Source organism: Amia ocellicauda, chromosome 4 (assembly GCF_036373705.1).
Source record: "Amia ocellicauda isolate fAmiCal2 chromosome 4, fAmiCal2.hap1, whole genome shotgun sequence".
NCBI lineage: Eukaryota > Metazoa > Chordata > Actinopteri > Amiiformes > Amiidae > Amia > Amia ocellicauda.
In genome coordinates, this window is record NC_089853.1 from 5,693,625 (window position 1) to 5,720,435 (window position 26,811).

Consider the following 26,811-nt stretch of genomic DNA (forward strand, 5'->3'; position numbering starts at 1 on the left):
CCTGTGGCAGAAGTTTTATTGAACGTCTCTAACAGACGAAAAGCAACACATTATCTGGTCACAATGTCGCGGTCTGCCTTTCGGGTGTGGCGTCTTGAAACCTTCTACGTTGGCGTGATCCATCGATCCGACGGGGAACTGAAAATTCCCCAGAGTTTAGTTTTTCACCTTGGCGATATGGCAGACAGCAATTAGAGTCCTTTAGCTTTATTTAATTTTTACAGCCTGCCCCCACCCCCCCACCCTGTGCCTGGTGCGCGGCAGAGTGACCACTTGGCCCCTGTGCGGTAATTATCTGGCGAGTGCGTGGGGCCCCTGGTGGCTGTCTGGTTGTGTGGAGGGCCAGAGTAAGCTGTAATTAAACTTTAGAGGGGTTTCCATTCAGCTCTCCACTCTGCCAGCTGCAATGCAACACTGTGGGCAAATTGCAGCCGGGGCTCTTGAATACCACCTGTCTTTCAGTAACAAAGCGTTAAGCCTGTGTGTGTGTGTGTGTGTGTACTCTAAATATAGATTTGTCAATACAAATAAAATTAAGATTAAGGTTCAATCTCACAAATTTGAGATTAAAGATTTAACGATTTTAATTGTCATTAATTAGATGTCATTAATTATCTGTGCTTTCAACTCATTCATCCTAGAATGGAAAATAAAAGAAGTATGTAAGTAAAAGTAGTAGAAAGTTTTGATGAATCGCGGCCGCAGTGTCCAGATGCCTGCTTAATTAAATAATTGGTTAAGGTCCTGACACAAGATGGATCACAGTCCCAAGGTGAGGCTAGCGTGGAAATGGCCAGCTGCCACCGTATGATTTACTGTAAACTCACACACGTTCTCAGACAGACTCGCTCACTCTGTCATCGACGCTCGCACATCCTCCGAGCCGAGTGCTGAGCCTGGGAGTACAAGAGCACCGCCAGTTCTGCATCTCTGCTCTGCTCTGCTGTGCCTCACTGTATATATGAAGGTAAGAAGAGAAATGAAATTGTCAAGACCGCAAATCAAACGTTAATCACATGGGGCTGTGCAAAACCAGAAGAAAACGCATTACAGAAGATGTAAGTTTGACAACAACCAAATTAAAGAAAACATTGAAAATAGTGGGAACATCAAAAATGCAAAACAACGCCTCCGAATAGGAAAGAATGAAATCATTGCCCTGAATGATGATGACGGCACAACCATCAAGGACAGAGATGTGATTATCAGAAGAGTGGAATAATTCTACAGAAACCTATAGAGTAGTGAAGACCGCAGTAGAGAAGAGGAAGAAGTGGTCCCAATGAACACAAGTGATACCAGATGTGACTCCAGAAGTAGGCTGTGCCATAAAGAAGATGATAAATGGAAAAGCACCTGGAGATGATGTGGAGATCATAGAAGAAGCTGGAGAAGAAATTGAGAAGATTCTGGCAAAACCTTTCCTGTGTCTCAGAAATAAACCAATGCTGAACATCACAACTGTCATTCTCCTTCACAAGACATGAAAGAAAGGAGATCTGAAGAACTAGAAAAGTGGTTACAAAGATAACACATCGCCTTCAAGATAACAAGCAGGATTGGATTTAACAATCCACATACTTGGAATAGCAAATTAATAGAAAAATAAATTAATCTGAGAAGAAATTAAAATGTGGCATCATTGAGTGAAAATATGAACATGGCAATGGACCTGACGTGTCACGAGAAGAACAGATCAAAGACGGACAAAGGGATGAAAAAAGCCCTAGAAGACAACCACATGTAAAATGGGAATCATACACTTTGCAGGCATGACGTGGAAAAGAGAAGTTGTAGATCGAAGCGAGTGGAAACATCTGAGCCTTCATCCAGCAGGGGATCGATATGGGCTGATGGTGATGGTGAGATATATTATTAAGGAAAGGAATACAATGCAAGCGATTCCCAGAGAAATAGTGCAAGCGAGTCCTGTTTGTCATCTGGAGAACCCACCAGACGGGTGAATGAACGAAACAGAGGTTCAGACATTCCTTTCTCAATTATACTACATTATACTACAGCATAGCACTAATCGTGGGAAAGACGCACAGTCGGGTGGCTGTTGTCTTTGTCCGTTTGATTGTGTCCTTCTCCTCTGAAAGCTGTGTTGGTGCGTGTCTGAGAGGACACAAGCGCACACCCAGCTCCCTAGGGGTCTCTCGCATGGAGGTCCGTCCACAATACCAGGCTATGACAGTGGAACGTCAACTGTCATTTGCACAGCTGGCTGGAGTGCCCTTAGACTCGGCCAGAAACAAGAGAGACCATTCCCCCCGTCCCGGTCGTCCTTTTACTTTGACTGGAGTAATGAGGGAATTTAAACTGTAGGATGTGACTCCAATTAACTTTTTTTGTTTGTTTTTGTCTTATCCTTGAAATAAAATCTAATTCCAATCGGCTGTTCAAATAAAAATAAGCACTTCAAAACGATGTGGTTGGGGATTTGCATCTATGGTATTAAAATTTAAAAGTTACATCCCCATTGATCTGACTTTTACAAAGGCAGGTTTGAGTCGTATCATTTTATTGACTAAAATGCTGGAGCAGAAATTACACAAACATGTGACACAGTGGAGTGCTTTAATTTTAATAATCTCCACTAATTCTCCTGTACTGGTTGGAGTCGTGTCTGCCATGAGAAACCTTTACCGTGGCTTCTGCTGGACCGAGACTTGAGTCGATGCCGGCCAGGATCATCGGCGTGGGGGATTCACCTGCGCCAAACGGTGTTTATGATCTCGGTCCCCTGCGGAACGAACCTGCGCCGGAGTGAAGGGTTCAAACTCAGTTCACAAAGAGATTAAAGACCCGCTTAAGTGAAAACACGTGGGAGTGGGAGGGGGAGGGCAATAAATACAAATAAATCTTAACATTGATGTTGAGGAAATAAAAAGGAGAATGCACACCCGTTTGTTTTTTTCCTTTTCTTTTTCCTGCCTCTTGACCGACTCTGCTTTGAGAGCTCCCCTCACTTCAAAGCGCCCCGGAGCTCTGGTTTGGGAGTGGAGGGCCGGCATTAACAATTCAAATGCGTCTATGGCTGAGACGGCTCAGGGGGCAATGTCCGACTCCGCTGACCGGTGCTGCCCCACAGCCGCGGCCCCCTGCCCGGGTCCGCCTCCCAGAGCAGTCTTGGAACTGGACTGTAGAAAGGGGGTTATTTTTAACGGAGATGCCGTATCTGTGAGAAACATTAACAGCGGCAGGTTGTGAGAGAGCAGGAAAACTGTGGTGTGCAGCTGTTCAATGGTCACTTTTGACATCCTTTAACAGTTTGACCCTCGTTTTGAAGGAGAGATCTCTAATGTGATGATATTATTACCTCTCTGAAATGTCCGAGATCAATCTTCCTTTGTCTAGTGGATCGTTAGGTTAGTGATTATATCTGTTGCCATTGCTTCGTGTAGTATTTGTTTCTTTACATAACTGCGAATTCCAAAATAAGGCATATTTGGCAGTTACTTTAATAGCAGTCTTCATATATATTATTTTATTAATTTAAAGGATGGAAATGACAGTAAATTGCACATTACTAACGTTGGCAGAAAAGGTAGACAAATGTTACTCACTGTCACCGGTCAATATGTCACTCTGATTGCAGATGTGCGCATTCGTCCAGGCAGTCGTAAAGATGAGGAACTGTGATTTTTGTGTCGGCTGTAACTCCTCTCTCGGTTGCTTTCTCATATAAAGTCCAAAGTTGAAGGGTCGTCCCCGATTCCTGCACGAAGCCGCCTTCGATAGATGCAGTTGACGTCCTGCCAGCCTCCCAGAAAGGCCTTGTGGTTGTGCAGTGGCAGTACAATGTGGATAATTCCTATCAGGATGCGCTTGGCAGCGAGCTCGGCGCTGCTGTGTATGTATATAAATATCTGGCACTCGATAGCGTTAAGCTGGTTCAGCAGTTTGAATAGGAAGGTACATTAAATATTGCAGTTGTTCTCTAGACTCAATAGTCTCTTATCAAACGTAGGCAGTTGGAGCTGCTGGTGTGAAAGCACAGAGGATTTCTCTCAGTGAAAGGTTAATGGACTGAATTAAAGAGAAAAATAAACTGTTCTCTTATTGTGCCGGCGTGTGCTCCGGCGACGGTGAAGTGTATTCACACGTTTAACAGCCCGCTCAGTCAGATGTCTGGGGGAAGCGGGCCTGTATGAGCCGCGGCCCTCTCTTCCCGATGCCAGCACTGAGAAGCACAACGGCGGGCTGAACGGGTTACACTCCACAATCCCCATTCTGAACGTGTGCTCCAGTCAGTCTTATTTTTATTTTTTTTGCAATTCAGGTTTTCTATTACAGAAATCCTTTTCATGGCGAGTGCTGTCTAAAAGCCCATTACACAGAGCTGGGTTACAATAGCGTGCTGGTAAAAGCAGAGATAATTTACAGAGGGATTGGGGTGGGGGGAGCAGAAACAAGTGAGGAAAAATACACAAAATACCAACCTGCCAACCCTGGTTGTTCTCAACCGCTCTGAAAGGATTCAAGACCCAAAGCATTGAACGTGTTGCCGTCTGAAGCAGGCTGGCCGATTTTACATGTTGTCCTCATTGAGGTACCGGTACCAGAAACACGGCGCTGTTTTGCTCTCGCGTTACTTCACTGTGCATTGGACTAGTAATTTGCTAATTAGACCCCTTTGTTTTCAGCTCAGACTGCTGGACGTTTTGAGAAGTCCATGTAAGAAGTCCCGAGCAAACTTCAGATCTGTAACAGTTTAGAAAATGAATAAAGCCTAATTAAAATGATGAGTTAAATTCAATAGCAGACCTGCTGTGATGTGTTGGTGTGAGGCTTATTAATGGGCATCCCTGCATGGACTGAAGATTTGGATGTGAAGGATAAAAGGCACTATCAATTTAAAGACTGTTAAGACTCTTGTTTTGAGTAATTTAGCAAACTGGTACTAAAATTATGCTTAGTGATGAAATTAGGATCACATTTTGTTGGCCCGGGATAGAGTTTGAGACCCCAGTAAAATGGACTTGCTGACCTCCATTGATTGCGTTTCCTCCGAGTTGAAGGCTGTGGGTGTAGATGTATAGGCCTAGCTTCCAGTTTCAGACTGTTGTAGGTCTCTAACACGTGAAGGTGATCTGTTGAAGTCGAACAATGTAGTACAGTGTGAAGTTTCTCCGCTTGGCACCACAGCGCACACAACAGATGTGTCTGGAGAAGGTGGCCCCGCCCATGCCTCGTACCTGGCCGAGAGCCGCAGGCGAGGCTGTGATGTGGCGGCAGGAGGGTCCCCCGGGGGCCGCAATCCGAGTCATAGAGCGGGAGCGTGCAGGGGGGTCAGCAGATCAAAGAGGTAATCTCTGCTCTGTGCTGGCAGCCCTTGCTTGGATCGGGGAAGCTGTCTGTCACAGGGATAACGGTGACACGCTGCGCCTGCTGGCATTTAGAGGAGGTTAGAGAGGAGGCAGGCCTGGGGTCAAAAAAGGGTTTGGGTTGTGGCTTCATTTCACTCCGGTTTATGTACTTTGTTTGTGGTAAAACTCCTAGTATCCTTTTGTCCTGTAGTCAGACTTAGATTTTATAATATATATACTAGAAGTCAATGATGAATAACTCTCGAACAAGCCTTCACACACTGATAATGGTTTTAAGACTATTTCTTTATTCTGTCTTAACGTGCTGAAACAAGGCGATGGCAACTCGCTGCATTGTGGAGACAGCAGCTCGTCTTTCCAGTCATCTGCATAAATTCCACACCAGCTGTCAGTTGACAGCTGAGCTAAGAGACAATTTACCGGGACCCTTGGGAGGGAGGCGCTAACAAAGGGAAATGAGTAACAAAAGGTTAAATAAAACATTGCAATTCATACTTCCTGCTGCAGCGTGTAGGGGGTCCAGAAAGCAGCCCAAAAGTAAGAGGAGTCGGCCACACCCTGTACCATCAGATTGGCACCATGCCTGTGGACGTGGGTTGCCATTTAAATTTCAGAAACGGAAAAGCCCTCCAGGAATGTGAATCCTAGACTGCAGGATTCAGGTGGTGAAGTTTCTTCCCTGTTTCTAAAGTTTTCGGTGAAATCCTTTTCAAAGTGTTTGGCCTGTGCTGTTATTCTAAAGAGCTTTAGAAACAAAAGGTTTTATTTGTGTTTGTTTTTGGAGGGGGGGTGTGTGCATTGTGTGTGAAACAAAATGTCACTAAAGTGAAGAGATCTCATCATTAAAGCTAAAAACTAAATGCAGATAAAATAGTCACTCGACAATGAATTCCCTTTTCCTTTTAACCAGTGCAGAAGTATAGCAACACAAAGGGATTAGAAACCATCCACAGCCTTTGTAGACTGCGGTAAGAGAACAGCTGTGAGGATTTTATTTCAAGGTTAGCCCTCCGGCGTGTATTTTCTCCTGTCACGGCCCTTCAGAGGCCCGTATAGCTCAGGGCTGTGGAGCGGTATGCGGCAGGCTTCTGTTCCAACTTTCTGTGGCTTCAACAGTTGGGACTACAGACGAGGCTGGTGGCAGCGCAACGCAACCGCCACGAAATGTGCGATGCAAAAACGCAGGCCGTGCAGCACAGTACAGACGACCTTTATTCCCCATGCAAAACCTGTGCTGGATGCGGGAGGCACCGGCCCTGCAGGGAAATGCAAAAACCAAGCAAAGACAGACTGCAGTGTAATTTAAAAGGATCCATTCCACTGGCTCTGTTTACTGACTGATGTTTTTATAGTGGAATAAAATAACGTGTTGAACGGCTGCAAATAACCGCCTTATTTTCAGTCGGTATTCTAGTGAATATGATTGTTCCCTGCGGAAGTTAACTTTGGCTGTCGAGTGCTTTCCCGGAGCAGACGAACATCCGAGGGACGATCAGGTGACTCTGCCTGGTACAACAGTATGACAGTCATTAGCCGACATAGGTGTGCGGTCATTTTCTAGTCGTAATTTGACACGTCTGTGAGCTGAGCTACAGACGGCCGTTTGAGGAGGCAGTTTGCTTTGTTTTTTATGTGAATCTTTTTTTTTTTTCTCCCCTCTCTGCTGTTCTATCCAATCTCTGACCCTGTAAGAGGATTATCTCACTGTATAATTTTAAAAAGCTCTTTTGTTTTGAGGAAAGCAGAAATGTCCCTACTGCTTGCATGAAATTAAGCGGCAGCAGCATTGATTTTACCAAGAGAAAGAAAGAGGAAAAAGGCGAGAATTTAAATAGACTAATGGTATTTCCTGAGTTTGTGCTTTAGGGTTATAACAGGCCAGCAAAGTGTAAATAATTGAGTCTGGAGTTTTATCCATCTACTTTAGGATTGTAAAGCCAAGAGCACATCTCTGCCCCACCCTAAACACAGGAGAAAAGCAAATGGTTTTATACAGTATATGTTTTTTTTATTACCTGCACTGCACCGAGAGGAGGGGCACTCCTGTGGGCGCACTCTGCCAGGGCCCAGGGACTGTGGGGTGGGCAGGTGGCTCTCTGAAAGGACAGGTGTTTCACTGCCTGAGGAGGAGTGGCATGGCACGGGCTCTTTGATTTGAGTTTTTTGTTGTTGTTGATCATTGTGTGACAGCCAGGAGGTTGTCCCTTGCAGGTCTATAAAGACTGAAAAACATGACTCGGTGGGAGGGCAGGGACCCCTAGTTGTGGATTTGCTCATCCGGTCTCTGGTCCTGACCCAGATCCGGTGCTTTAAAAGCGCACAGATATAGAACCAGACGGGCAGAGCTCTGTGCAGGGCGATCCTCTAGAAGACGTTGTCTTTCTCTTTTATTAGAGAGTTGTTTTCTGTCTTCTACGGATGGGGGTTTGATCCTGTTTTCTGCTTTTTGTTCTGCAGATATTTTTCTTCCAGTAATTCAGGTTTTATGGGAGGACAACTCAGCACAATCTTAATCATTAAGCCCAGTGCAGGGCAGCCAAAGAGCCCTTAAAATTGGAAGAGATTATTTCAAAGGCAAATCGCAAATAGCAGCAAAAATTTGAAAGGGCAACGTAAATCATCATTCCGTCTGATTTGGGACACTTTTTTTGGCCTGTGATGTTTTCACTCTGCGGCTGCACATTTCCTAGCTTGACAGAAAGGATGGAGAGAGAGAGAGCGTGTTTTATTCCAGTGTACTGCACTGTTTTCAGCTCTCACTCTCTCTAACTTTAAATTGTGTTTTGAGCAGGCTGTAGGCAGTAAGGCAAGATAGTGCCATGTGTTGGTCTTTCACGGTCATGGCCTAGGTGGAAACTGTGCCTAACCCGTTAAACCAGTGCCCGGTGCAGGGTTAGACACCACGTGTGCAGGGAACCATTCGTTTGTTTTAAACTTTAAAACCTGGAGAAGGAGGTCTTACAATATTAGGACAAGGACCTTCTATAAACTGGTACTGCTTGAAGAACAGTTGTGATATGTTACTTTCACCCTTTTCCCTTGGTACAACAACACAGAATGTTTTTGTTTTGTTTCCATAAAATACATGTAAAAAACAAACTCATAACTTGCTAACTTGCATAAGTGCGGCAGTTTGGTCATTTAATTAATTTCCTCTTATCAAAAGCGACCAAAGACGTTGAAAGCTTGTGTTGTCTGCGGCTCTAAAAGCGACTGATGCTGCGCCAGGATTTAAATGTATTTTTATGAGCCGACATCTCTTTAAAGGGACGGGGCTCTTTAAGTAACGTCCTGGGAAAGCGCTACTTTATAGCGGGGGGAGGGGCTTTCATGTGTGTATGGAAAGAAACCAGCAAATACAATTACAAACGAAAGATACTCACTCGTAACATAATGGGCAGAGAGCGTAAAATGCATTTCAATGTGCATATTAATCAATCAACGAATTTAAATGTTGTATAGCGCCCTTCGTAGGGTAGCCAGATAACTTGACTGATTGATAAACAGTCAGCAAAATAAACCATAAATCATTAGGCATGAATCTAACACGCCGTGGTTACATATTATGCTTCCTCATATATTTTATTTTACTTCTATAAAGAGAGACTGAGAGCCGGGGGGAGGCGGTGTTGCGCTGCAGTGGGGTCGTTTGGGTGTTAAACTGTGCACCGCTGTCATTAAAACACACCGGCTTTGTCACAACTGTCACCTGAGTCCAGAGGCTTTATCTCCACTGTGTTTAAAACCTGTTATGAGCTCCAACTATGGGTCTTAAAGACGAAGCTTAAAAAAAAATATATATATATATATCAGAGCAAAATAGTTTGTTCACACAAGACCGCGATTGACGTGCAGGCGGGGTGTGGGGGGGGTTGCGTTTGTTTCTCTTCTTTCCCTAAGATGCGTGTGTTGTGTGTCCTGTGCCTATGCTGTGTGTGTGTAGGGGTTGTAGTGTGTTGTGTGTCCTCTGCCTATCTGAGAGAGCCGCGGTTGTGTTGCTTCTGCCTCTTGGGGCAGTGATGTATAGTTGCTCATTATCCTCCGCTCTCACAGCGCCACTTGTGATTGGCGGATCCTCCTGTGTAGCCAGATGGCAGTGGCCCATTCAGTCCCACCTCTCCTCCCCCCACAGCTCCCGTTTTACTACACACAGAAAGAAACAGACCACAGGAGGTTTTTTATATATATATATATATATTATAATTTTTTGTTCAACAAAATTACTCCTCCTTGTATTATTTTCTTGCGCCGGATGATTGCTGCGTGGATTGTGTTTCGGCTGGACTGTGGGGATGGACAGGGGCTCCGGCGCCGCTTTTGTGCTCGGTAATTGCTGATCATCTCAGATATTGTAGTTTCTGTTCAGGGTAAATCCGAGGCAGGTGCAGTTTCTCTCTCCGCTACACCCTCCCCCACCCCAACTCCTGGGCACCATGCGGAGATTTCACTGACTGTAATTCCTTTATGGCCGATTGAATGGAGTTGCGTTACACACAGTAACAGTGTAGCCAAAAAAACAGTTATCAGCTTCACTAAACTACACTTTTACATGACCTGAGTCTTTTATTTTACACGACCTATTGCATGTTGGCTTATGATTACTTAATTGAAGACATTTATATAGATATTTTATATAAAACAAGTTTATTGGGTCATTGTATTTTTTACTTCCCCTGCTGAGACGTGGTGTGCGCTGGACACATTGTTGCAGCTCGACCTTGCTCGGGGCTGCAGAGAGGCAGGGATTCATGGGTGGGGGGGTCCTGTGCACTTTATTCCCGTCACATCACTTCAGCAGGTTGGACGGAGGTTTTTGTGCTAAATGCCAAGAATCCAGTTACTGCCTCCATTTTTTTTTTTTTTATCCCCACAGAGTATTGCGGTGACATCCGTAAATGTGTACCAGTGTTCAGCATTGCATTGTGAAAAATGTCATGGCTGGAAGTTCCCTTCAGAGGAACCTTTCATTCCTTTTCATGTCCGCTGAAGAATAGTGTGCATTAGCATAGCAAACGTGTGATAAAGTCATGGTTTAGTCTTTTATTTATTTTTATAAACTTTGCTTTTGATTTGCACTTGTTTGCCAGTGTGAGGGGGACACCTAGGTGTGTGATCACAGAAACCGGAGCAGAGTGGAGTGAAAGTTCACGGGACGACGTGTGTGTGTGTGTGTGTGTGTGAGAGCTCTGACTGTCGGGGCTGAGGTTGTGTGTGTGTGTGTGTGTGTGTGTGTGTGTGTGTGTGTGTGTGTGAGAGAGCTCTGACTGTCGGGGCTGAGGTTGTGTGTGTGTGTGTGTGTGTGTGTGTGTGTGTGTGTGTGTGAGAGCTCTGACTGTCGGGGCTGAGGTTGTGTGTGTGTGTGTGTGTGTGTGTGAGAGCTCTGACTGTCGGGGCTGAGGTTGTGTGTGTGTGTGTGTGTGAGAGCTCTGACTGTCGGGGCTGAGGTTGTGTGTGTGTGTGTGTGTGTGAGAGCTCTGACTGTCGGGGCTGAGGTTGTGTGTGTGATTGCAATGTGGAATGTGAATTGTAGCCACTATAGGTGAAGTAGCGGTATTTGAAGGTGACATTTAGTCAGGTTGCTAGGCTACACTCCATACGAGTTGTTTGATTCCTCTGAGACTTCGAATCTCCTCTCCAACCTACAGGTACATACAATAACCACAGGGCTCGGGTTCAATTCAGATTTTAAGTTTGGGGGGGATTTGCAGACTTGTTGTGGAATGTGCTTCTTTTTTTCTTTTCTCTTGATTTTATTTTTTTCCCACACACACAGACAATCCTCACCGGTACCACAATACCTCACTGAATTATGTTCTTGCGAAGAAGATAATGTTTTTCCCCATTGGTGAAATGGTGTTTAAATGTGTTGGTAGACGTTTGGGCCCTCACCATAAGAGTCCTTTAGGATTGGTTGTACACATATCCTACTGGCACACATTAGAATACACACAAACGTTTGCTGAGCAAATGGTCTCTGATGCAATCCAGTGCAGGTGAATAGTGGCACTAAATTGTGTATTTTTGTGTGTTATGTAATAGTGCTGCTTTAAAAATTAAGTTATAAAAATGTTTGTTTATATTTATTCATTTCATACAGAAAAAAGTGGTGGAGCAGCTGCGAAAGGATCTGCTGGTGAGCAAGGAGCAGCCAGATATCAAACTCGCGACACCGCAGCCGCCGGTGGACGGCAAACTCTCGAACCCGGTGCAGCCGTCGCTGGACAGTAAGATTGGCGGTCTGCCGACAGTCCAGCCCCCGCTGTCCCTGCCGCCACAGAACCTGAGCTCCCAGCAGGTAGGACCCCCGCCGCTCTCACCCCCGGGGATCGAGCCGCCCCCGAGGAGTATTCAGCTACACCTCAGGGAGCATCCGTCCCCGGGAGGAATTAAAACGACTGGTTTGTGACGAGAGTCTGTGTGTTTTGGTTTTCCCTGTGCTGTAGTCGTCCGGTTAATCCAGTGCAGAGTCCCATGCTGTTGTAATTGAGAAGCTGAGGGATTTTTAATGGACGGTCCATCAATGCATGTCTTTAAACTCGCGTTCGTTGGTCTGTTCCCTGTCAGTCCTGAAGTGTGGTGCTAATGTTAGTGGCTTTCACATACTGTGGTGAGAGGGGGGCGGGGAAAGGATATTCTTTCTGCCTTTTGATTTATTAGTATTTTATGATGCTGATGTTTCTGTGCACACTCCTTGAGACTGTGATTTCTCTGGTGAAAGTTGGGAGCCGGTCGTGTCGTGACCTCGGTGGTCTCCAGAGTTCAGCGAGCGGCAGCTCGGCGGGGACGAGTGCAGGAGCCGGCCACAATCGAAGAACAGCGCTATTAAACCCCAGAGAGGATATCATAGGAGATGCTCTTTCTGCAGCATCAGAAGGGCCCCCAGTCATACGTGTTCTCTGTGAAAGACTCCGCTGGAACAAGAGAGGAGCTTTCGCGCACTTTTTAATTTCTTAAAGTGGTGCATGCTTATGATCCGGCAATCCTGTATCATTTTATGCTCGAGTTATCCAAGTCAGTGTGTTCTCTTTTAGCAGCCGGTAGTCATCGGATCTGCTTTGCGTTGAGTAATTTATATCTTTAACTGTCGCGGAGGAATTGTCATGTTATCAGAATGGTTTTCCGTCTGGTCTGCAGTCGTCATTTTTTACCTGATGAACGCAGGCCAACGTCCTGAAAAATAAAAGGACTTTTGTTTAGATGATTTCAAATTGTTTGCAGCTCAAAGCAACCGTAATTTTTTTTTGCGTAATGTACGATTTTGTTTTTGTTTCAAGCACAGGAAAATGCAGTATTTGTAACAAAATCCTAAGAGTTGAGGTGAAAATTTTTACTGATATTCCACTCTGTGAGAATGGAAACGTCAGAGCCGTGCCAGGATCCTCTCTGGGGACGTGGGTCACGATGCCAGGCCACTACCACATGCAGTCACGGTGACACGCTCTCGGGAAGCGCGGGGTTCAAACGTCGTCCCGTGAAGCGCGTGTTCAGTGCGGCATCAGAGTCGGACCAGCTACTGATAAAGCCTCACTGATGACAAATGTTGAATCGTTACCAGAGACCTGAGAGGTGTTTAAATGTCACACAATTTCACAAAAATCCTCCCTTGCTTCCCTGAGATCGAGCCACAGCTGCGCGGCTTTCAAGTGCAGGTTGGGTCCCCTGGGCCTGAGACTGTGCTTTTTCTCTTGCCTCGCTCGTTTGTCAGTCCCCACTAACTTCGAGGGAAACGATTCTTGTAAATCTCCATCCTTCCCCCCCTCCTTTGTTTCTGAACTCCTGCGAGGGTAGGAGCTGTGAATCCAGTGTTCACTGAACCATTTGATGCCTCGCTCTAAACAAGCTCTTCAGGAGCATAAGGGATAAAGTTATTTGCTTTCTGTTTCTTCTCCGCCAAAACAGTCTTGGGACACTTCCCTCTAAGGATGCTTTAATCTGGTATTGAAACGCATTGTGGATATCAAAATCAGAAAAACAGAAAAGAATAAAAGTCCTTCTGAAACTTTAAAGCCATAATGTGAAGTGGGGAGAGAAATCCCCACAAACTTCTCTCCACAGTGCATTTCACATTGTTTTTCTAATTCAGCTTGAAGATGCCAATTGTGAGAGTTTTTTCCTTCTCCAGTAGCACGTTTCAAAACTCTTGTCGACTGCAGCCATTAATACAACCGTGCAAAATAACTCAAATTGCAGCCGTGACGCACTGAACGTCAGAGATGTAAGATCTTGCTCTCTGGTCACACTCTGACCGGTCCATTTCTCCCTTCGCCTGTACGATCGTAGCTCGGTAACAAAACCACGAGAGCGTCCGTTCCTGGGCGACTCCATAGAGACGAGAGAAATCCCACTGCCTGACTGGGGTGTGGGTGACTTCATTGTGATGTTCAGTGACTAGATTTAATGTCTGCTTTTTGTTCAAATTAAATGGTTTGTTGGCACATTCCCATGGCACTTGAAGTAACGGGAAAAGTATATAAAAGAATTGAAGAAGAAGGAGATGGAAAAAGTGCCCGGGCTGGCAAAAGTTCAGCGCTGTAAACGGCAGCGCCACACCGGCGATGTGAGCAGCATTCCTGATGAAGGCCTTGTCCTTTTGACCTACTTTTGGTTTCGGTCAGCAATTAGTAAGTGCCTGAGGATCTTCGACAGCCGCAACAACATTATGTATATATTTGTTTTTGTCGAGCTTTTTAAGTGTGTGGGGTTGTCTGAGAGATCGGTGCCGCCCCGCCCCCCGGCAGGAACCCGTCCTTGTGGCCCAGAGGCGGTGCTGCTGCATCCTAAGGCCGCCGCCCCGGCCCGGTCGGCCAGATTGAACATGGCAACAGACAGGTGGGAGCTCGGTGGGGGAAGAGCAGACGTGGGCACGTGTCACTACTTGGCTGCTGTTCCCCCTCTCACAGGCCGTGGTGCTCAGACGTAGAAAGAGACCTTCAGAGCCCATTCTCAATCACACCTCCTGTGCCATGGCTTTCCTGTGAGGAGGACGCCGACCACTTCGATGGCTGTGATCAGTGGTATTGTTCTGCTGCTGTAATTATATTTTCTTATGGATGGCAACAGTAGGCTGTCAGGGACACAGAGGAGGGTGTGTGTGCAGCCCACCCGGTCCAGAGGTGTTCTGTGCCCCCCTGAACGTGCAGAAACAAAGAGGCGGGGAGTGGAGCGGCGGCAGCACCAGAGCCCGCTCCGTGCCAGCAGAGCAGATGCTTCATTATTCCAGACGCTGATCAAACATGCTTTCAGAAATGCTTCATCAGGCCCGTTTCTTCAGGCTGCTCAGCAACGCAGAAGTAATGCCATCAGCATTAGTAGCATCAAGTTCAAGCAAGTCAAGTGGGACGGGTTCGGGTGCTTTCGGTTTTCTGTTTTCCTTTTTCTTGTCCTGCTCTGATTTTGAACCGCTTAGTGTTTGTGTTTCAGTTCTCTCCCCCATTCCTCCCCAGATTTTAATAGTTTTGTTGTCGTTCCTTGTTGCTGATTTTTCATTTCTGTGCTTTTTTCTTCTCGTTCTTTCTGCCGAGAATGTAACATTTCAGGCTGGTGTAGCGAGTCAAGAGGAGTAGATATCTGATCTCCTCGAGGCTCACTGGTTCAGATGCCTCCTTGGGGTGTTTTGGTGGCTTTTGTTGACAAATTGAATTGCAAATGTTTGACCTGTGCTGTTAAAACCAGGGTTTAAAAGGTTAAAAGGTTATTCCTGTTACTGGGAAGCTTTGAAGGAGGACTTTGAGGGAGTCAAAGGTGATGTTTTTCTTTATTAATTTTCCAGCTACGGCCTTATAAATAGTTAATGGATTCCTAGAGTCAAAACCTATTAAGAGCCGCCTGGTATTGGGGAGATAAACCCTGAATATTTTTTAATTTGTATATTTGTTTCTGTTACCTATGTAAAAGGATCGAATGGTGTTTTTCTGGGGGTTATAATTGGGGGGGCTGTTTCAGGACAATGTTTGCACTGAAAATGAAACCCAAACTCCAGCAGGTGCACGTGGTCAGGAAACAAACAATATGCCAGAGAGTCTATTCTCCGAGATTTAGACTTTCCTTCAGGTCCCTAGTTGACATTCAGTCGTTCTTTGTTTTTATTTTGTTCACGTCTTTGCTGTTGCATCTCTCTCCTTCTCTTCTCTCATCAAAAGGCAAGACTGGCATCATTTAATAACTCCTCCACCTGTTTAAATTGTAATCACATGACTGCATCTCGTCGAGCCTGTGGAGGGGTTGAGCGGGTGAAGATGGCTTCAGACCGAGGATGATAAACACACCCTGATTCTTGATTTTTTTTTTTTTTAATGAAAACTTAGCTGGCCATCATTGTAACCATTTCCCATTTCCCGTCTCTGCTCTCAGCTGGAGGCCCAGTGCACCCAAAACTATTTTCTGCTGCAGGTCCGGCTCCTGAGCTGTGGCGCCCTCTGCTGCCGATGTACTTTGTTTTGTAATTAGCTGTTAAAAACAAATGCATTGCTTTCAATACTGTAGGTGAGAAGCTGGCCAACCAAAAGCAGCTGCAGTGTGTCCAAGTGGTTATGCGCTTTGTCCGTCTGACTGTCAGTGTCTTGCTGCGTCCGTTGCGCACTCCAAGGTTGTCGTGCATCGAACCCCTCTTGTGTAGCGAGGGTCACAACCGTAAGAAAGTCGCAAGGGAGGCATTTGCGGTGTCATAAAAAGTGTTGATGGGGTGATGCTGTAATGTTGTTTTATTGTGCTTTCTTTGGCGGGGGGAGCATTTGAAGAGCATTAAAAGTCCCCACCCATGTGTAACGTGTGTTGTTTTTGTCGTCCCCCTGTAGAAGACCGTGACTGTAACCCCAGTCATCACCACAAAGACTCTACCTCTTGTACTAAAAGCTGCCACCCCAGCGATGCCCGCTTCCGTCATGGCGCAGAGGCCGACTGTCACAATGGTGACCGCCATGACCAACAGCCAGAAAACCAGCGTGAACTCTGACACGCAGAACACGCCAATCAACCTTCAGACATCCAGCAAGCTGACCAATCAGGGAGCAGATCCACTTAGGATAGTACCCAAAAATGCTGTAACATTAGTAAGTGGTTCAAAATTATTTCATTGTTGGTAATGCAACTTTTAAAAATACATCCTTGTGTTTTTTATTTTGTTTTTGTTTTTAAAATGCAGGTAAAGTGGTAACATGAAAAGTTTAACAGCGATTAATGGTTTCCTGCTAGACTTTTTTTCATTTATTGCTGCCTTTTGCATTCAAACATGTTCCTCGAGGGGGACGATGTATTTGTGTACTTGTGTGCTGCGCTCGGTACTGGAACCGGCAGTTTAGTATAATTTGTGAACAACCGTAAGAACATAGTCCCAAAGAGAGAATGTAGAAGAAAATGAAAACAAAAAATTTTACATTAAAAAAAAAAAAAAAAAAACGCATTCCTGCTGCCGAAACCTGTCCTCAGTGTCTGACCCTGTGAATGTGCTGGATAAACGGGTGGTCTCATCTCGTCTCGTCTCGCCGCAGGTGCAGGCGTCCGCCCCCCAGCCTATCAAAGTTCCTCAGTTTATTCCTCCGCCAAGACTGACGCCGCGGCCGAACTTCCTGCCACAGGTGCGTCTCTGCCGGGTCTATATTCCACCTGCGTGTCGTGTCGGCCACTCTCGGGCAAAAGAGGGGCGGTTCTCTGCAGTACAGAACACAGAGAACCTCACAGATTCCGCTCCTGAAAGTAATAATATACATACTCATACATATAGATGCAAAAGTCCTAAACATTAACCGTCGGAAGAGCGAGAACGGAGAATTCTGCCGATTTACAGCTTCACTTGGCTTCACCCACTTTTAGCTGCAGCCATTTTGTTTGTCATTTAGTTTTTTCATCCCTCTGTTCCCATTCACATGTGCCACATGGTTCGAGACCCTTTTTTAATGGCTTTCCTCATATGATACATTTTTTAAATCAAATGAAAATTATCTTAGTCGTCTCTCCAGTCTTTTGTGTTTTAATTTTTAATTAATCAATTTAATATTTTTTTTCATTTGTGCGTTTGCCCGAGTCTGACTTGCTGTTAACTCTCATACTTGTTCCAGTCGAAAGTAGCACGTTATCTGTACCACGTTGTGTCCTGTATTATTATTGTTTACTGTCGTGTGGCCCTGTGAGTTTATTTGAAGGACATACTTAAGAAATTGGAGAAGAGCTTTTAGTTTGTTCATCAGAAAAACGTGTTGGTACTTAAGGAAGTTCCTCTTCCAGCTTTGTGTGACGTTCAGCTTGAGAGAGATGTCTGAATGTATTTTACACACACAGCCAGGCCGGGGGAAAGGGGGAAGAACACGGGAAGACGGATTTTGATGCGACCAAGAATACACTACATGATAAACAGTTTCCCTTCTCTACCACTTTAATTCTGAATCTTTAACTGGAATATCTATCAGGGACAACTTTGCCGCTGTGCAGCAGCTGTTAATGGGAATTGTTAGCTGATAAATTAACTAGTGATAGTTTCTAGAGAATTGTAAAGTTTATCAACAAAAGCATTAGTTTATATATTTTTAATTTCAAATCTTAATCAGAGGTGTGGGCTTTAATTATTTTATTAAGTTTTTTTTTTGTTTCCCTTTTAATGTGGAGATTTAAAGACCGCAGGACAGTTTAGTGTTCAGGCAGTCGAGTGAAACCGTGCCGCTGGGCTCTCGGGATGCAGGGCGGCCTTCCCGCTCGTCACGTACCAGTCCTTCACTAATGTGACACTCCGGCCCCAGGTGCAAACGATGTAACCAACCTGGGTGACGGAGTAACGAACGAGTCCGGCAACACCCTGGGGGGGCTGAATAACGGGGAGGGCATGAGGGGGTCAGCCGAGCGTCGAGTCGCATTGCTTTAGCCTTGGTCACGTCCGCACTGCACCGTGAAGGTAACCTCCGCGCCCCCGCCTCCTCCCCAGGTACGACCGAAGCCCATCACGCCCAATAACAACGTGCCCATTGCCCCCGCGCCGCCCCCCATGCTGGCGGCCCCCCAGCTGATCCAGCGGCCAGTGATGCTGACCACCAAACTGACGACCGCCACGCTGCCATCGGCCACCGGCTCCATCCACCAGGTGCGCATCATGAACGGGCAGCCCTGCGCCACCATCGCCAAGACACTGCCCGTCACTGGCATCGTGATCGCCACCCCCGGCACCCGGATAGCAGGCCCCCAGACCCTGCAGATCACCAGCGCCGGCACGGACCCCAAGGTGAGCGCTCCCCCGGCCTGTGGCTTGTCTGCAGTCGACTTAATTCAATAGCAGGATGTGAGAGAGTGTTCATTTGAGAGTCTGTATTGAGGTTGATGTTGTTGTTGTTGTTGTTCGTCTTCTTCCTTCAGACTGTTAAAACCATCGGCGGGATGGAGGAGAAGCCCCCCGTGAGCGCCCCGTCATCCCCCCCGGCACCCCCGGCCCCTCTTCCCAAGCCGAAGCGAGAGGAGAACCCACAGGTAGCGGCTGGGCGGTGTTAACTATGTTGCCGTTTTTACAGTTTTATGTATTCATTTATTTTAAAGGATGTTTAAGAAGTATATTAATTTCAGATTTTTTTCCCCTCCTCTAGAAGCTTGCCTTCATGGTGTCCCTGGGACTGGTGACGCATGACCACCTGGAAGGTAAATGAAGTGAAGCTACCTGTAGCATTTGTGTGTCATAGTGGGACCCACTATGAACCCACTGCAGTGGCTTGATTTATGGTCCAGCGCAATTACGGCAAACAAGTGGGGCTTAACCTTCTTTTTCCTTTATTTTATTTTAGAGATTCAGAGTCGGAGACAAGAACGTAAACGGCGGACGACCGCCAACCCGGTGTACAGTGGAGCTGTGTTCGAACCTGAGGTATGGAGGTCCACCGTTTCCCAGAGACCACTGGCCGAGTTACAAACGCACAAGAGAGACCGAGATTTGATTTGTAGCACAATAATATTCCTCATGCATACTGGACTAATGAAGCCAGTCAGGACAAACTAAATGTAGAAAACTTAAATGTGTGTGTGTGTGTGTGTGTGTGTGTATATAATGTATATATACATACATACATACATACAGTGAGGTACATTAATATTTGGACAGTGACAGAATTGTCATAATTTTGGCTCTGTACGCCACCACAATGGATCTGAAAGGAAACAAGACGCCCCAAGAACAAGCAGGACTAAAGGCAGCTGCAGTACAGGTCTGGCAGAGCATCACTGGAGAAGAAACCCAGCATCTGCTGATGTCTATGAGTTCCAGACTTCAGGCAGTCATTGACTGCAAAGGATTTTCAACCAAGTACTGAAACTCACAATTTAATTAATGATTATGTTAGTTTGTCCAAATACTTTTGAGCCCCTAAAATTGGGGGGGAACACATCTAAAAATGGGTCTAATTCCTACACCGTTCACCCAATTTGGATGTAACTACCCTCAAGTTAAAGATGAAAGTCTACACTTAAAGCACATCTTGATTGTTTCCTTTCAGATCCATTGTGGTGTACAGAGCCAAAATGATGACAATTGTGTCACATTCCAAATATTTATGGACCTCACTGTATGATGAGTAGATTTGCCTCAAATTTTAAACACAGGAGATTTGGTAGTGCTTGGTGTTAGTTTTGCTTCTCACTGAAATTACATCAATGATCTCTGTCTGCAGCGCAAGAAGAGCGCTGTGACATACCTGAACAGCCCCATTCACCAGGGGACGCGGAAGAGAGGTGAGTGAGCCGCACGTCCTGCCCCAGGGGCCTCTAAGAAGGGTTAACACGGCCCAGGATGCTTTACTGTCACTGTAAACACTTCACGGCTAAAGTGACCACATTGTTATGGCCGTTCACGAGTAAGCGCTCCCCCGAGCCTCGCAGGGACCGCGCTTAGGAAGTGATGCCCGCGGCCGTGTCTAACGATCACCGCGGCGCGCTCCTGGGGTGGCTGTGAATTACAGCCGCGCGGTTCTGATGTAAAATGTGTGAAATTAAGTTTACCAGTGTGGTGCAGATACTCATACGATGCAAATGCTCCGAGCTGCTTCCCTCCTTGGCTTTTCAAAGAGATAACTTTCCGCTCTGTGCATGTCTGTGTGAAGCGCTGCTGTAATTCTTCTGAAGAATGTGTGTGTGTGGGGGTGGGGGGGGGATCCTGCTTAGATGTTAAATATAGAAACGCAGGGTTCCTGTCATTGAAGTTATTGAAATTGGCAGTAAAAAAAAAAAAGTCATAAATTTAATAATCTACAGCTGAGAATGAGGATGTGCATCCACACGGGTTAGAGCGGGGTCGTGCTGTCAGAGGAGGCAGGCGTACATAGCGAGAATCATAAATCTTAAATGCCACGGCTTTATATAGCACCGTGAGCAGATAGACCCCGCTCGTTTGGGTTACTGGTTTTAATTAAAGTAAACAACTAGCGCTGGACATAATTTATCCCCCGTGTGGGCAGCATCAGGGGGAATGATCTGGAGAACAATGTGAGTAACATCCAGGCATGTGGCAGATCCCTGCAGTGATCTTCCCGCTGCAGATCTGCCCCTGACTGGCGAGTGTTAGAGTGACTGGGTGTGTAAGAGAAGACAGAATGGCGTCAGAAGGGCGTCCGGGTTTACAGACCAGGGGTGGCTGTGTTAATTTCGGCTCGTCTTCTCCTGATTGATGCCTGTGCTGATGCTGATGCTTTCCACCTACACCTCTGCTTGTGCACTAACTGTCCTGTCTGTGCTCCTCCTCTTTATTTCCACGCTAGCCAATGAGGATCCCTTGTCGAAGGTATGTCAGAAAATATATTTTTTCCCCCTTTTTTTTTTGTTTTGTTTGTTCTCTTTTGTTGCTCAGGTCGTCCTCCTAAATTCAACACCGCTCCGGAGCTGGGCCCCCTCGCCCCGACCTCCCCCCCGTCCAGCCAGCCTGCCTCCCCAGCCCATGAAAAGACAGAGATGGGGGGGTTTCACTTCCCTGTGCACCCCCAGACCCTCCCTCTGCCCAGTCCCAGCTCCGGGGATGTAAGTAGCTGCTGGAGAGTTGACCAGCGAGCGCAACAGTGGCCCCCTGGACCCCCGGCACCCGGCTGGTCCTTTAGGATGCCCAGCTGCTGTGGAGCCATATGTGTCACTAATGTCCATTTGTACTCCTGACAGAGGACTTCTGCAGACGCATCTCTCTCTATTTATTTTAATTTCCTCATGAACTGAATGTCATGCACCCATCACTCATTATTGTGTGTTCAGTCAACGGCCTTACAAACAGTGGACAGTCTGTTCTCCTCCGACAGGGCTCAGCTATGAGGTCATGTTTCGGTGGTGTGGTGACGTTGTGTCCCCACAGAGACCGCAGGGTCTGGAGGCTCTCGGAGCCGCAGGTTCACCCGGGACCCCTCACCAGCGTTGTCTGTGAAGGTTGTGTAGAAACCTGTTTGAGTCCCTGGGATGGGAGGGGGAACCTCAGAGAGTGAGAGATCAGGAGGAGAGATCAAACCCCTAAGTGTGGCTGAAGACTAGAGTCTGCTGTGAGATTCTGTGTAAGGCCCCGATATGTTCGCCCTGGCAGGTACAATGCGGTTGGATGAGCTTTAAGTTAGCAGACGTCAGACCCCCGCCCCCACCACCCAACAATACTGTGTCTGATGGGTCTGGCCTTCAGCAGCAGCGATACTGACTGAGTGCAATTCTTCCCGACAGGGAGACATCCACGAGGACTTCTGCACTGTGTGCAGACGCAGTGGCCAGTTACTCATGTGTGACACGTGCTCACGTGTCTATCACCTGGACTGCCTGGAGCCGCCCCTGAAAACCATTCCCAAAGGCATGTGGATCTGTCCCAAATGTCAAGACCAGGTAAATACAGCAGTAGCGTTTCATGTCCTAATGGCACGGCACGGGACAGACCCCCCTCTGCTCCCGCTCTGAACCTCTGGTGCCACCCGTAGCCCGTAGCTCGGCATGGAGCCGGTCCGAACTGCGAGGCTCATGCAGTCGGTATTGTGCACGGGGCTGCTCAGCTCCCCACCAGTGTCCCGTCACCCTTCAAGTGTGAATCTCATGTTAGTGCTGCCTGTAGGAGCGGCAGCGTTGAGGTACCGGTCAGATCAGTGCAAGTGTTCAGGTCCCAGCTCTCTTGGGAAGTTGTGTCAGAGGCAGTAGTGACCCCAAGATAAGACTGTCCCATGCTTTGTAAGTTTCAGAGTGATCCAGTGACCGTGTGTGCGTGTCTGGTCTGGACTATCATCTGTGTCAGAACGACAGGAAGCATTTCACTCCCATCGATCGTCCTTTTGTTTTATTTCTTGATCCACCGCCACGGCCCCCGGCCTCGCCCACGTGGCAGACGACACAGAGGAGATCCTATCCCTCGAATAGCCGCCGTTGTCCCCCTATGCGACGTGTCTGCAGACCTACAAAATTAAAATGTATCGCTTGTCCTTCTGTCTTCCTGGTTCAGATATTGAAGAAAGAGGAGGCAATCCCGTGGCCTGGGACGCTGGCCATCGTCCACTCCTACATCGCCTATAAAGCAGGTACACGACTAACCGCCCGTGGGCCGAGGGTTGTTGTCATTTGTGTCACAGTTCCTTGTGTGGGTGAGAGTGCTGTGCAAACACATGTGGGATGCATTTGTATCCTCTGTCACAACAGGTAAAACGTGGAGGTTGGTTTGGAAAAATGTATAAATAAACCTGAACGATAAGTGAAAAACTATTGTATTAGCCCGGGGGCAACTGGTGTTTAAGGTCCCATGTCTATTGGGTTTTTTTAATACTTTTTTACCCCCTTCTCTCTCAGCGAAAGAGGAGGAGAAGCAGAAACTCGTGAAGTGGAGCGTGGAGCTGAAACAGGAGCGCGAGCAGCTGGAGCAGAGAGTTAAACAGCTGAGCAGCTCGATCACGGTGAGTCCGCAGCCCCCACACACACACACACACACACACACACACACACACACACACACACCCAGAGTGGCCATGTAAGCGTTGTTTGTGGTGCTCCTTGTGTAATGAGCAAACTGTAATGGTTTTATTTATTTTACCTCAAGAAATGCATGGAGACCAAGAACACGATACTGGCGAGACAGAAGGAGATGCAGGCCTCGTTAGAGAAGGTGAAGCGGCTGGTGCGTCTGATCCAGGGCATCGACCTCATCAAGTCCCTGGAGAGCGCCAACTCAGAGGGGATCGCGAACGGAACGGACTGTGTCAGCAGCAGCAACAACAACGACGACAACGACAACAACAGCAGCACCAACGGCCGCAGTGAGGACGCGGAGGACAAGAGCAGCAACAACAAAACCTCAGACCCCTCCCCGCCCTGCGCCGTCCCCCTCAGCAGCTCGGATGACACGAAATAGCCCCCCATCCCTCCCTTGCACCAAGGACCCGGGTCCTTGCTGGACGGAGAAAACTCGACGCTCAAGAGAGAACCCACTCGCACCCGGAAGGTGCCCAAGTTGCCAATCAATATATATACATATATATATATATATTTTTTTGTTGTTGTTGTGTATTGTTGGACTGTGTCAACAGTAGATTTGCATCCAGAGTGCCAGCTTCGGGAATGGGAAACGGAGGGGAAGCAAGGGTGACTTTTGTACCAGCGTCATGCCAATTATTAATGAAATAATAATAATAATAATAATAAATAATAATAATAATAATTTTAAAACATCACACCAGTGTGTGCCTGCAACAGTCGCCATGAGCCGTGTTTGGGGATTGTCCTTAGGTTGTCTTAGTCTTCATTTCTGGGAGGAGTGCGGTCACAAAATGTCCAAAGACTGTTAATTGCCGTGGAGTTGTGCTTGTGTCTCAAACGTGGATCGATATCGATGTTAAACCAAGCGAGCAGCAGACGGGACGCCGCGGAGGAGCGGCGCTGAAACGCAGTATTTCTCAGCAGTGCAAGGATCGTACCGGCGTCACGGTTTTCCTTGAACGGACATCGGCTCTCGGTAAAACGCAAAACGACATGGCCAGCAAACTCCCTCCGTGAGTCACATGGTACAGCAGGACGAGCCTGCGAGGGAGCGCTCCACCCCGTCACATGACAGAGGTCGCACCGGCGAGCGAGTGACGGACGTCAACACCGGCAGCACTGTAACCGCCAAACCTACGCGATCAGGAGGCCGACGGGATCGATCTTGAAACTGACAGTGTGACCAGGTAGCACCAGACCATGCATGGTAATTTTATAGGATCTAGTGTCAGTCCAATGTAGTGAGTTGTTGTTGTCCGTGTTTCAACGTTCCCGGCACGAATAGCGAAATTGCAAGGACGCAATCTCAAAATTTATTTATTTCTGGGGAGTATTTTTTTTAATAGGAAAAAATATTCAGGTCTTCCTAGTGTTATTAAAAATAATAATAATAATAAAAAAGATCAAGAAAATCTTTAAAAAAAAAAAAAAAAAAGAAAGAAAAAGAAAAAAAAAAAAGTGCTTTTTCTGTTTTCCTAAAACAGTCGTTTCTAATAAAAGGTGTTAGAACTGGAATAGTTTCTGTAAATAATTTTCTTTTTTTTTAAGAAATGTTCTTTGTATATAAAATATACTTACTGTCTGTTAAATTCTGAACTGCCAAATGCTATTATATCCAAATCCAGCAGGGAAGTGTCGTCTTGTATCATTTAAAATCAATTAAGGAAGAAGGACGTGTAGGAGATTTGTACCATTAAAAGGAATAAGGAAATTAGCAGCCCCTGAGAGCAAACAAACATTTTGCAACAGGTTTACAGAGTAGAAGAGACTAAAATATATTATATCGTTCTTTTGAAAATTGTCACCACAATGTAAATAACTGAGCCAGAAGGTTCCTCGACAAAACCTTGAACTTAAAGCACAAGCTTGTCATCCAACCAACATCTGATTTCATTGGGAGAGCTTTCTTTATTTTTCCCTTCCTTTTTTTATATTATATGCATTTATAAACGGTTCAGACAGAAGAGGGGAATGCAGTGTGGCCTCAACGTGGTCCCATTTGTTTCCAGTTTTACTTCCTGTTATTTATTTTAAACCACATTTTCCACGGGCTGTCGGGGATGTCGGGAGTGTGTCCGCAGGGCTCGGGGACCTGGCGCATTGTTGTGCTCTGTGATTGGACTGTGCCGGTGTGTAGCTGTGTGGCCGTCGTGCCCCCGCTCGTCGCCCTGTGAGAGACTGGGAGTCACTCTGTCAACGTTTGGAGAGTCATTCTCCTTTTCAGTGTTTGATTACTTACTGCGTGCAAAAAAAGCTTCCTATTCGCGTCCCTCAGTCTTTTCTTTTCTTTTCTTTACTGGAAGTCATACTGATGTATAAGAGTGAGGCTTGTCTATAACATTAATAAGCCTTATTCTCAATCTCCTGCTTACCTACTGTTATTTTTCATATGTTCATTTGTAATGTTTTTTTTGGTAAACAACTCTTGAATATCCCTGGTTTGTATCACATTCTTACCCTTGTTTTCCAGGTAACACTGTCCAGTAAATGCATCCAGCCACTGATGGTTCCCTCCACACACACACACACACACACACACTAATTTGCAGATTTTTTTGGGGCACATCAGCAAAGATCACCCTTCCCAGGACATACTAACAATAACTGCAACCCACTTAAGAAATCCAACCCTGTCCAAAGCCAGGCTTCATTTAAGACGGTGTAAAGACTTAGAAAGGGTTCAGGGTGTTGCCATCCATGCAAAAACACCAGGCAGGTTTGGCCCAGGGCACAGTGGCCTGGTCTTTACGGTCATTAGATTAACCAGTACCTGCCACTCTGCCTGTGAAGGAGACCGATTTCCATGCAGCACCATCTCGTCTTCCCTCTGCTTCCGTAGAGCATCGCCCAGCTGGGGTTATCACAACACCATAAGACTTTGGTCTCCTACCTACCCAGCGTTGAGCTCGACAGCCGAACTTGTGATGCATAAAGCTGTGTGGTGTACATTTTATATATTTTATATATATATATATATATATATATATATAAATATTTCATTTCCTTTAGCTGTAGAACTCTTGAGTCCAGTTAGTCCAGATTCTGCATTCGTGAGACTTTACATATCCTGTTCATATCTGAAACCCATGCATATCTGTGTCCCCCTCGCGCGTCTCTTTTCTCTGATGGTCTCGTAGGCCGAGAAGCTTTGGATTCTGTTTGTGGAAGCTTGGTATGTGGTGGCCTGGCCCGCCTGGGACGTGTAGAAACACTGCATTGCCTTGGCCAGTAGGAGCCTCCATCTGCTACTGAACTAGGGAGACTTAATTTAAACTGGAAATATCTACGGAAATTAGTTTTTGTTTCACAGCCAACTTACAAGCAGAAGTACCTTTTATGGCCTTCATAGAGGAAGTGCTTCACAAAGAGGTCAATTCAATTCTGCTATAAACAAGCCGAGAGCGGTCTCCGGGTCTGTGGTGTGTACAGTGTGATGCTGTACACCTCTACACTTTAATACAGACTGAAAATCATTGTTTTCCTTTTACAGTGAAAGTATGTGTATATATATATATATATATGTGTTTTTTTTTACTTGCAGTACGTT

At 46.3% G+C, this 26,811-nt stretch overlaps 1 protein-coding gene across 2 annotated transcripts in view; it reads left to right on the forward strand.

The window, feature by feature from the left end:
- The window catches only part of phf21aa (PHD finger protein 21Aa), a 60,816-nt gene extending 35,120 nt beyond the window's left edge, over positions 1-25,696 (forward strand). Inside the window, exons 6-18 of one of the 2 annotated variants that reach the window (XM_066700622.1) lie at positions 11,431-11,628; positions 16,127-16,381; positions 16,820-16,906; positions 18,244-18,537; positions 18,669-18,779; positions 18,893-18,944; positions 19,088-19,167; positions 19,967-20,027; positions 21,139-21,305; positions 21,981-22,136; positions 22,741-22,816; positions 23,082-23,185; positions 23,329-25,696. In XM_066700622.1, coding sequence (XP_066556719.1) covers positions 11,431-11,628; positions 16,127-16,381; positions 16,820-16,906; positions 18,244-18,537; positions 18,669-18,779; positions 18,893-18,944; positions 19,088-19,167; positions 19,967-20,027; positions 21,139-21,305; positions 21,981-22,136; positions 22,741-22,816; positions 23,082-23,185; positions 23,329-23,640 — 1,953 coding nt within the window. In that variant the 3' untranslated portion in view covers positions 23,641-25,696. The remainder of the gene's footprint in view (positions 1-11,430; positions 11,629-16,126; positions 16,382-16,819; positions 16,907-18,243; positions 18,538-18,668; positions 18,780-18,892; positions 18,945-19,087; positions 19,168-19,966; positions 20,028-21,138; positions 21,306-21,980; positions 22,137-22,740; positions 22,817-23,081; positions 23,186-23,328) is intronic. The other variant, XM_066700623.1, reaches the window with a different exon arrangement.
- Positions 25,697-26,811: the final 1,115 nt, after the last annotated feature.